The sequence below is a fragment of the Chelon labrosus genome (genome assembly GCF_963514085.1).
Source record: "Chelon labrosus genome assembly, chromosome: 21".
Taxonomy (NCBI): Eukaryota; Metazoa; Chordata; class Actinopteri; order Mugiliformes; family Mugilidae; genus Chelon; species Chelon labrosus.
Window position 1 is genome coordinate 24,309,951 of NC_140354.1, and position 12,623 is coordinate 24,322,573.

Here is a 12,623-nt window from a genome sequence, read left to right on the forward strand (position 1 = left end):
GTGGGACACATTAGTTATGGTGGGACACATTGGTGGGACACATTAGTTATGGTGGGACACATTAGTTATGGTGGGACACATTAGTTATGGTGGGACACATTAGTTATGGTGGGACACATTAGTTATGGTGGGACACATTAGTTATGGTGGGACATGGTGGGACACATTAGTTATGGTGGGACATGGTGGGACACATTAGTTATGGTGGGACACATTAGTTATGGTGGGACGGGACACATTAGTTATGGTGGGACACATTAGTTATGGTGGGACACATTAGTTATAGTTATGGTGGGACACATTAGTTATGGTGGGACACATTAGTTATAGTTATGGTGGGACACATTAGTTATGGTGGGACACATTAGTTATAGTTATGGTGGGACACATTAGTTATGGTGGGACACATTAGTAATGGTGGGACACATTAGTGGGACACATTAGTTATGGTGGGACACATTAGTTATGGTGGGACACATTGGTGGGACACATTAGTTATGGTGGGACACATTAGTTATGGTGGGACACATTAGTGGGACACATTAGTTATGGTGAGACACATTAGTTATGGTGGGACACATTAGTGGGACACATTAGTTATGGTGGGACACATTAGTTATGGTGGGACACATTAGTTATAGTTATGGTGGGACACATTAGTTATGGTGGGACACATTAGTTATAGTTATGGTGGGACACATTAGTTATGGTGGGACACATTAGTTATGGTGGGACACATTAGTGGGACACATTAGTTATGGTGGGACACATTAGTTATGGTGGGACACATTGGTGGGACACATTAGTTATGGTGGGACACATTAGTTATGGTGGGACACATTAGTGGGACACATTAGTTATGGTGAGACACATTAGTTATGGTGAGACACATTAGTGGGACACATTAGTTATGGTGGGACACATTAGTTATGGTGAGACACATTGGTGGGACACATTAGTTATGGTGGGACACATTAGTTATGGTGGGACACATTAGTTATGGTGGGACACATTAGTTATAGTTATGGTGGGACACATTAGTTATGGTGGGACACATTAGTTATAGTTATGGTGGGACACATTAGTTATGGTGGGACACATTAGTTATGGTGGGACACATTAGTGGGACACATTAGTTATGGTGGGACACATTAGTTATGGTGGGACACATTGGTGGGACACATTAGTTATGGTGGGACACATTAGTTATGGTGGGACACATTAGTGGGACACATTAGTTATGGTGAGACACATTAGTTATGGTGAGACACATTAGTGGGACACATTAGTTATGGTGAGACACATTAGTTATGGTGAGACACATTGGTGGGACACATTAGTTATGGTGGGACACATTAGTTATGGTGGGACACATTAGTGGGACACATTAGTTATGGTGAGACACATTAGTTATGGTGGGACACATTAGTTATGGTGAGACACATTAGTTATGGTGGGACACATTAGTTATGGTGGGACACATTAGTTATGGTGGGACACATTAGTTATGGTGGGACATGGTGGGACACATTAGTTATGGTGGGACATGGTGGGACACATTAGTTATGGTGGGACACATTAGTTATGGTGGGACGGGACACATTAGTTATGGTGGGACACATTAGTTATGGTGGGACACATTAGTTATAGTTATGGTGGGACACATTAGTTATGGTGGGACACATTAGTTATAGTTATGGTGGGACACATTAGTTATGGTGGGACACATTAGTTATAGTTATGGTGGGACACATTAGTTATGGTGGGACACATTAGTAATGGTGGGACACATTAGTGGGACACATTAGTTATGGTGGGACACATTAGTTATGGTGGGACACATTGGTGGGACACATTAGTTATGGTGGGACACATTAGTTATGGTGGGACACATTAGTGGGACACATTAGTTATGGTGAGACACATTAGTTATGGTGGGACACATTAGTGGGACACATTAGTTATGGTGGGACACATTAGTTATGGTGGGACACATTAGTTATAGTTATGGTGGGACACATTAGTTATGGTGGGACACATTAGTTATAGTTATGGTGGGACACATTAGTTATGGTGGGACACATTAGTTATGGTGGGACACATTAGTGGGACACATTAGTTATGGTGGGACACATTAGTTATGGTGGGACACATTGGTGGGACACATTAGTTATGGTGGGACACATTAGTTATGGTGGGACACATTAGTTATGGTGGGACACATTAGTGGGACACATTAGTTATGGTGAGACACATTAGTTATGGTGAGACACATTAGTGGGACACATTAGTTATGGTGGGACACATTAGTTATGGTGAGACACATTGGTGGGACACATTAGTTATGGTGGGACACATTAGTTATGGTGGGACACATTAGTTATGGTGGGACACATTAGTTATAGTTATGGTGGGACACATTAGTTATGGTGGGACACATTAGTTATAGTTATGGTGGGACACATTAGTTATGGTGGGACACATTAGTTATGGTGGGACACATTAGTGGGACACATTAGTTATGGTGGGACACATTAGTTATGGTGGGACACATTGGTGGGACACATTAGTTATGGTGGGACACATTAGTTATGGTGGGACACATTAGTGGGACACATTAGTTATGGTGAGACACATTAGTTATGGTGAGACACATTAGTGGGACACATTAGTTATGGTGAGACACATTAGTTATGGTGAGACACATTGGTGGGACACATTAGTTATGGTGGGACACATTAGTTATGGTGGGACACATTAGTGGGACACATTAGTTATGGTGAGACACATTAGTTATGGTGGGACACATTAGTTATGGTGAGACACATTAGTTATGGTGGGACACATTAGTTATGGTGGGACACATTAGTTATGGTGGGACACATTAGTTATGGTGGGACATGGTGGGACACATTAGTTATGGTGGGACATGGTGGGACACATTAGTTATGGTGGGACGGGACACATTAGTTATGGTGGGACACATTAGTTATGGTGGGACACATTAGTTATGGTGGGACACATTAGTTATAGTTATGGTGGGACACATTAGTTATGGTGGGACACATTAGTTATAGTTATGGTGGGACACATTAGTTATGGTGGGACACATTAGTTATAGTTATGGTGGGACACATTAGTTATGGTGGGACACATTAGTAATGGTGGGACACATTAGTGGGACACATTAGTTATGGTGGGACACATTAGTTATGGTGGGACACATTGGTGGGACACATTAGTTATGGTGGGACACATTAGTTATGGTGGGACACATTAGTGGGACACATTAGTTATGGTGAGACACATTAGTTATGGTGGGACACATTAGTGGGACACATTAGTTATGGTGGGACACATTAGTTATGGTGGGACACATTAGTTATAGTTATGGTGGGACACATTAGTTATGGTGGGACACATTAGTTATAGTTATGGTGGGACACATTAGTTATGGTGGGACACATTAGTTATGGTGGGACACATTAGTGGGACACATTAGTTATGGTGGGACACATTAGTTATGGTGGGACACATTGGTGGGACACATTAGTTATGGTGGGACACATTAGTTATGGTGGGACACATTAGTTATGGTGGGACACATTAGTGGGACACATTAGTTATGGTGAGACACATTAGTTATGGTGAGACACATTAGTGGGACACATTAGTTATGGTGGGACACATTAGTTATGGTGAGACACATTGGTGGGACACATTAGTTATGGTGGGACACATTAGTTATGGTGGGACACATTAGTTATGGTGGGACACATTAGTTATAGTTATGGTGGGACACATTAGTTATGGTGGGACACATTAGTTATAGTTATGGTGGGACACATTAGTTATGGTGGGACACATTAGTTATGGTGGGACACATTAGTGGGACACATTAGTTATGGTGGGACACATTAGTTATGGTGGGACACATTGGTGGGACACATTAGTTATGGTGGGACACATTAGTTATGGTGGGACACATTAGTGGGACACATTAGTTATGGTGAGACACATTAGTTATGGTGAGACACATTAGTGGGACACATTAGTTATGGTGAGACACATTAGTTATGGTGAGACACATTGGTGGGACACATTAGTTATGGTGGGACACATTAGTTATGGTGGGACACATTAGTGGGACACATTAGTTATGGTGAGACACATTAGTTATGGTGGGACACATTAGTTATGGTGAGACACATTAGTTATGGTGGGACACATTAGTTATGGTGGGACACATTAGTTATAGTTATGGTGGGACACATTAGTTATGGTGGGACACATTAGTTATAGTTATGGTGGGACACATTAGTTATGGTGGGACACATTAGTTATGGTGGGACACATTGGTGGGACACATTAGTTATGGTGGGACACATTAGTTATGGTGGGACACATTAGTGGGACACATTAGTTATGGTGAGACACATTAGTTATGGTGAGACACATTAGTGGGACACATTAGTTATGGTGGGACACATTAGTTATAGTGGGACACATTAGTTATGGTGGGACACATTAGTTATGGTGGGACACATTAGTGGGACACATTAGTGGGACACATTAGTTATGGTGGGACACATTAGTTATGGTGGGACACATTAGTGGGACACATTAGTTATGGTGGGACACATTAGTTATGGTGGGACGGGACACATTAGTTATGGTGGGACACATTAGTTATGGTGGGACGGGACACATTAGTTATGGTGGGGACACATTAGTGGTGGTGGGACACATTAGTTATGGTGGGGACACATTAGTTATGGTGAGACACATTAGTTATGGTGGGACGGGACACATTAGTTATGGTGGGACGGGACACATTAGTTATGGTGGGACGGGACACATTAGTTATGGTGGGGACACATTAGTGGTGGTGGGACACATTAGTTATGGTGGGGACACATTAGTTATGGTGGGACACATTAGTTATGGTGGGGACACATTAGTGGTGGTGGGACACATTAGTAATGGTGGGACACATTAGTAATGGTGGGACACATTAGTTATGGTGAGACACATTAGTTATGGTGGGACACATTAGTTATGGTGGGACACATTAGTTATGGTGGGGACACATTAGTTATGGTGGGACACATTAGTTATGGTGGGGACACATTAGTGGTGGTGGGACACATTAGTTATGGTGGGACACTTTAGTTGTGGTGGGACACATTAGTTATGGTGGGACACATTAGTTATGGTGGGACACATTAGTTGTGGTGGTGGGACACATTAGTTATGGTGGTGGGACACATTAGTTATGGTGGTGGGACACATTAGTTATGGTGGGGACACATTAGTGGTGGTGGGACACATTAGTTATGGTGGGACACATTAGTGGGACACATTAGTGGTGGTGGGACACATTAGTGGGACACATTAGTTATGGTGGGACACATTAGTGGTGGTGGGACACATTAGTTATGGTGGGACACATTAGTAATGGTGGGACACATTAGTGGTGGTGGGGACACATTAGTGGGACACATTAGTAATGGTGGGACACATTAGTGGTGGTGGGACACATTAGTGGGACACATTAGTGGTGGTGGGACACATTAGTGGGACACATTAGTGGTGGTGGGACACATTAGTGGGACACATTAGTGGTGGTGGGACACATTAGTTATGGTGGGACACATTAGTGGTGGTGGGACACATTAGTGGGACACATTAGTGGTGGTGGGACACATTAGTGGGACACATTAGTTATGGTGGGACACATTAGTGGTGGTGGGACACATTAGTGGTGGTGGGACACATTAGTGGGACACATTAGTTATGGTGGGACACATTAGTGGGACACATTAGTTATGGTGGGACACATTAGTTATGGTGGGACACATTAGTTATGGTGGGGACACATTAGTGGTGGTGGGACACATTAGTTATGGTGGGACACATTAGTTATGGTGGGACACATTAATGGGACACATTAGTGGGACACATTAGTTATGGTGGGACACATTAGTGGGACACATTAGTGGTGGTGGGACACATTAGTGGTGGTGGGACACATTAGTGGGACACATTAGTAATGGTGGGACACATTAGTGGTGGTGGGACACATTAGTTATGGTGGGACACATTAGTGGGACACATTAGTGGTGGTGGGACACATTAGTGGTGGTGGGACACATTAGTTATGGTGGGACACATTAGTGGGACACATTAGTAATGGTGGGACACATTAGTGGTGGTGGGACACATTAGTTATGGTGGGACACATTAGTGGGACACATTAGTGGTGGTGGGACACATTAGTGGGACACATTAGTGGTGTTACTGTCCTACATGTTGTAATTTGCTGCTCCGCGTCAGACTGTTTAACCCCTTCATGTCTAGTGTCGTGAATTCGCGACGCACTGTCTCCGTTCAGACTGCAGCTGAAATAACACGTGATACTCTGGTGTCGGTTTGAGCACATTCAAAACTTTCCTAGGAACCTTTTTCAAGCACTCGTTTCTCGTAGGACCGACCAGAGTGGTACGCAAAATACAATTATTTAATTTCTTTATATAATTGAAAAATCAGTTGAGGCGTTAAGGGGTTAAAACCAGAGCAGATAATGGAGGCGGAGTCCATGAGGAACCTGAACTCCTTGGTTCCTCCCTCTCAGGTCAGTCTGAGGAACCTCCCAGCCTCCTGTCCTCCCCCGTCCTGGACTCCCCCCTGGACTCCCCCCTGAGTTGTGTTGATCTCACCCTGGACTCGACTGGAGAACTGACGGTGGAGGACGTCAGAGACTTCCTCACGTATGAACACACTGATCCTCCTCCTCCTCTCTCTCCTCCTCCTCCTCTCTCTCCTCCCCCTCCTCCTCCTCTCTCTCCTCCTCCTCCTCCTCCTCTCTCTTCCTCTCTCTTCCTCTCTCTTCCTCTCTCCTCCTCCTCCTCCTCCTCTTCCTCTCTCTTCCTCTCTCTTCCTCTCTCCTCCTCCTCCTCCTCCTCTTCCTCTCTCTTCCTCTCTCCTCCTCCTCCTTATCCTCCTCCTCTCTCTTCCTCTGTCTCCTCCTCCTCCTCCTCCTCCTCTTCCTCTCTCCTCCTCCTCCTTATCCTCCTCCTCTCTCTTCCTCTGTCTCCTCCTCCTCCTCCTCCTCCTCCTCTCTCTTCCTCTGCCGCCTCCTCCTCCTCCTCCTCTCTCCTCTCTCTTCCTCTCTCTTCCTCTCTCTCCTCCTCCTCCTCTCTCCTCTCTCTTCCTCTCTCTCCTCCTCCTCCTCTTCCTCTCTCTCCTCCTCCTCCTCTCTCCTCTCTCTTCCTCTCTCTCCTCCTCCTCCTCTTCAAATTCAAATTCAAATTCAAATTCTAAATGGGCTTTATTGGCATGAAAGTTTCTTAAAAAAACAATATTGCCAAAGCAGAGCATTAAAGTACAATACAATAAATCAAAGATATATACATTATGAACATTCTATTAGTTATATACAGTGTGTGTGTGTGTGTGTGTGTGTGTGTGTGTGTGTGTGCCTCGATCACTCACTGTCCCTCAGGGTGTGGCATGTTAACACATACTGGGCAGCAAGGTGTGCCCGCTCTCCTTCTCCGAGGAGTATTTTTAATTTGGAGAGGTCGTTCAGCTCTTTGAAACCTGGAACCAAAGAGCTGAACTTGTTCCAATAAATTTCTCTAGTGTCATTTAATTTTGTACATTGTAGGAGAAAGTGCATCTCCGTCTCAACCTCACCTGTCCAACAGTGAACACATTTTCTGTTTTCTTTTGGTTGCCATGATTTTTTGTGTCTTCCTGTTTGGATTGCCAGTTTGTGGTCACTGAGCCTGTACTTGGTTAGGATCTGTCTCTGCTTTCTATCTCTGACAGTAGAGAGATATTCTGCTAATTCATAATCTCTTTTAAGGCCAAGATAACATTCCAATCTACTTTGGCTTTTAGTTGTTTCTTCCCAATGGTCCAGATAGCTTTCTTTACATTGTGCTATAATTTGATTTACCCTGATTACTTTTTGTAGAGCAGTGTTGTTGTGAGGCTGGTCAGACTGTGTCTGAGAGGGGGCAGTTAGCCTCAGTACCAACTGACATAGGGGACTCTTCTCTGGGCTCAGCTCTTGGGTTTGGAGGGCTTTGGAGTGGAGGGTGTCTCTGGGGCTGGATTTCAGGTGGTTAAAGAAGTTGAGCGTTCTCTTCTGAATGTTGATTATCAGTGGGTATCTGCCTAATTCTGCTCTACATGCATTTGTTGGTGTGTTTCTGTGTACGTGTAAAATGTATCTGCAGAATTCTGCATGTAGAGATTCTGTTGGATGTTTGTCCCAACGGGTAAAGCTCTGATGACTGAGTGGACCCCATACTTCACTACCGTACAGCGCAATGGGCTGGATGACACTATCAAATATTTTAAGCCAGATTTTTATTGGAATATGGACATTATAAAATTTTCTCTTAATTGCATATAGAGCTCTTCGAGCTTTTTCTTTTAGTGCATTCACTGCCATGTTGAAACTCCCTGATGCTGTTATGGTTATACCAAGGTAGGTATAACTCATGCTGTGTTCAATGACATGATTATTGATGGTAAATTGGTGTTTGTTCTCATGACACCTGGGGCGTTTTTGAAAAATCATGACATTTGTTTTCTTCATGTTTACTGCCAGGGCCCAGTTCTGACAGTACTTTTCTACTACGTCCAGCTGTAGCTGTAGTCCTTGTTCAGTAGGAGACAGTAGAACAAGGTCATCAGCATAGAACAGAGACTTCACCTCTCTATCTAGGAGGGAGAGGCCCGGAGCAGCACATTTATCCAACTCAACAGCCAGTTCATTTATATACAGATTAAATAACGTCGGACTTAGACTGTAACCCTGCCGAACACCTCTTCTCTGGGGGAAGAAATCAGTTAATTTGTCTCCAATTTTAACAGCACACATGTTTTCCGAATACATTGATTTAACCAGATCATACATTTTGCCACCTATGCCACATTTTAAAAGTCTGTAATAGAGCCCTTCATGCCAAATAGAGTCGAAAGCTTTCTTGAAATCAATGAAGCAGGCAAATATTTTTCCATTCTTAGTTTGTTGTACATGTTTGTTGATTAAAGTGTGAAGGGTATATACATGGTCGGTGGTGCGGTGTTTTGGGAGGAAGCCAATCTGACTTTTACTTAAGACTGACTGTTCCTCAAGGAAATCTAGTATTCTTGTATTAAGAATACTACAGAATAGTTTACCCAGACAGCTGCTGACACAGATGCCACGGTAGTTATTAGGGTCTGATTTGTCCCCACTCTTATGAATGGGGGAAATGAGCCCTTTGCACCAGATGTTGGGGAAACATCCTGCCTGTAGTATAAGGTTGAACTAATGTAACACTGCACCCTGCATTTCTGGGCTGCTGCTTTTGAGCATTTCGTTTCTAATGCTGTCTGGACCACAAGCTTTCCTTGGCTTCAGACATTTTGTCTGTCTGGTTATTTCTTCCCAAGTCATTTCGAAATCAAGGGGGTTTTGGTTGTCTTTAATTGTTTCTTCTAATTTTTGGAGTTTTTCTTTCATAATACACTGATCTGAATTGATTTGATTGATTGGTATGTCTTTGTATAAATTTTCAAAATGCGATCTCCAGATGTCACCGTTTTGGATGGGTAATGTCTGCTGTTGCTTTGTGTTGAACTTGTTCCACATATCCCAGAATTGATTTTGGTTAATGGCATTCTCAATATCTTCAAGTTTCAATTGGGTATAATTTTGTTTTTTGATCCTAATTGTGTGTTTATATGTGTTTAAAATGTCATTGTATCGAATGCGCAGGGCTGGGTTGTTCGGTTGGCGATGTTTCTCATTTGCTATTTTTCTCAGCTCTTTTCTGATTTCTTTGCATTCCTGATCAAACCATTTGTCGGTATTTTGCCTTTTAACAGGTCTCCGTCTTTGCTTTATGAGGTCAGCCCTAATAGCTGCCTTATGAAATATCATATTGATATCATCAGTGGCCTTGTTTACCCCATCTCTGGTAGGGACATATTGATTTTGAGTATATGTTGATATGTAGTTCATCAGATCAGGGGAGTTTAGAGCCTTGGTGAATTTGTCTCCACTGTCTGGGGCCCATCTGTAAGAAGGATTTAATTTATACAGCTTACTGGGCTTCCTTTTTGTGTCACTAATTTGACCTGACAATTTAAAGAACACATTAATTTGGTTGTGGTCTGAAAGGGGGGATTGCTGTCTGACAGTGAATGCACTGATAGTTGAGGGGTCCATGTCAGTGATTGCGTAGTCTACAACACTAGACCCAAGAGCTGAGGAGTATGTGAACCTCCCCAAAGAGTCCCCTCTGAACCTACCGTTAACTATGTACAGGCCTAAGGCCCGACAGAGATGCACTATCTCCCTGCCACTTTGATTCAATATTGAGTCAAGGTTATTCCGACGGGTGATGTTTGGTGTGGTAAACAGGGGGGCCTGACCAAATACATGGTTGTTGCCCTGTGTGTCAATGATATCAGGTTCAATTCCTGTACGTCCATTCAGATCTCCAGTGAGAAGTACATTTCCCTGGGCCTGGAAATAGGAGATTTCTGAATTTAGGGTGTAAAAAATGTCCTCTTCAAAATAAGGAGAATCCACTGGGGGTATGTAAATTGCACAGAGGTATAGATCCCTATCGGTTATGCCTAGGGTTTGATCTAACCTCAACCAAATGTGCGATTTACCCTGTTTTACTGGTGAGATCTGATTGCAAAGATCTCCTTTATACCACACCAAAATCCCCCCCGATGTTCTGCCCTTGCGTATGTTTTTTAGTTTTATGGAGGGCACCATGACTTCATTATATCCTGGGGGACAGCGAGTGAGCAAATCATCTTGACACCATGTTTCCGTCAATACGATGATATCAACGTCTTTGATAGATTTCAGGAACTCAGGGTCTCCACTCTTCAGCTCAAAGGTCGAGGAGTGGAGACCCTGAATATTCCAACAGCTTATGTGAAATGAACGCATCAAAAAAGAAAACAATCAAAATGAACCTGCACAGTGAGACAAAAACAAAACAAAACAAAACAAAACAAAAAAACCTATCTATATATGTATAATAATAATTTGATATTAATTCCATGGAGATGTACTATTTTCAATAATATTACCATTGTTCTGACTACTACTATTGCTATTACTATTACTAACTAACAAATATATGTCCATGTTGTTTTGTGACTCGTATGGGAATATATCTTAGCTGGACAGAAGCCGGCTGCACAGGGTGTGCAGCATCTCCCTGATGTCTCTCAGCTCACAGGTAGCAGGGGGAGGGGCTGTGACAGCAGGCCGGGCTACAACTGCAGCATAGCTCTGCTGCTGTGGGTGGGGAGGGGGACGTGCTGCTCCATGGCTCTGCTGCCGATGCTGTATAAGGGGTTGTTGGGCAGGGACTGAGGAGGGGGAAAGTGGCCTCAGCTGGTTCTCCTCCTCCTCCTCTCTCCTCTCTCTTCCTCTCTCTCCTCCTCCTCCTCTTCCTCTCTCTCCTCCTCCTCCTCTCTCCTCTCTCTTCCTCTCTCTCCTCCTCCTCCTCTTCCTCTCTCTCCTCCTCCTCCTCTCTCCTCTCTCCTCTCTCTTCCTCTCTCTCCTCCTCCTCCTCTTCAAATTCAATTCAAATTCTAAATGGGCTTTATTGGCATGAAAGTTTCTTAAAAAAACAATATTGCCAAAGCAGAGCATTAAAGTACAATACAATAAATCAAAGATATATACATTATGAACATTCTATTAGTTATATACAGTGTGTGTGTGTGTGTGTGTGTGTGTGTGTGTGTGCCTCGATCACTCACTGTCCCTCAGGGTGTGGCATGTTAACACATACTGGGCAGCAAGGTGTGCCCGCTCTCCTTCTCCGAGGAGTATTTTTAATTTGGAGAGGTCGTCCAGCTCTTTGAAACCTGGAACCAAAGAGCTGAACTTGTTCCAATAAATTTCTCTAGTGTCATTTAATTTTGTACATTGTAGGAGAAAGTGCATCTCCGTCTCAACCTCACCTGTCGAACAGTGACCACATTTTCTGTTTTCTTTTGGTTGCCATGATTTTTTGTGTCTTCCTGTTTGGATTGTTTGGATCCTTCTCTCTCCTCTCTCTCCTCTCTCTCCTCTCTCTCCTCTCTCTTCCTCTCTCTCCTCTCTCTCCTCTCTCTCCTCTCTCTCCTCTCTCTCCTCTCTCTCCTCTCTCTTCCTCTGTCTCCTCATCCTCCTCCTCCTCTCTCTTCCTCTGTCTCCTCCTCCTCCTCCTCCTCCTCCTCTCTCCTCTCTCTTCCTCTGTCTCCTCCTCCTCTCTCCTCTCTCTTCCTCTGTCTCCTCCTCCTCCTCCTCCTCCTCCTCTCTCCTCTCTCTTCCTCTGTCTCCTCCTCCTCTCTCCTCTCTCTTCCTCTGTCTCCTCATCCTCCTCCTCCTCTCTCTTCCTCTGTCTCCTCCTCCTCCTCCTCCTCCTCCTCTCTCCTCTCTCTTCCTCTGTCTCCTCCTCCTCTTCCTCTCTCTTCCTCTCTCCTCCTCCTCTCTCTCTCCTCTCTCTTCCTCTGTCTCCTCATCCTCCTCTTCCTCTCTCTTCCTCTGTCTCCTCCTCCTCCTCCTCCTCCTCCTCTCTCCTCTCTCTCCTCTCTCTTCCTCT

The 12,623-nt window shown here is 44.0% G+C and overlaps 1 protein-coding gene across 1 annotated transcript in view; it reads left to right on the forward strand.

Moving 5' to 3' along the window:
* llgl1 (LLGL scribble cell polarity complex component 1) overlaps window positions 1-12,623 on the forward strand; it is a 53,533-nt gene that overhangs the window by 37,938 nt on the left and 2,972 nt on the right. Inside the window, 1 exon segment of the mRNA XM_084571000.1 lies at window positions 6,635-6,770. Within this exon segment, the coding sequence (XP_084427126.1) occupies window positions 6,635-6,770 (136 nt within the window).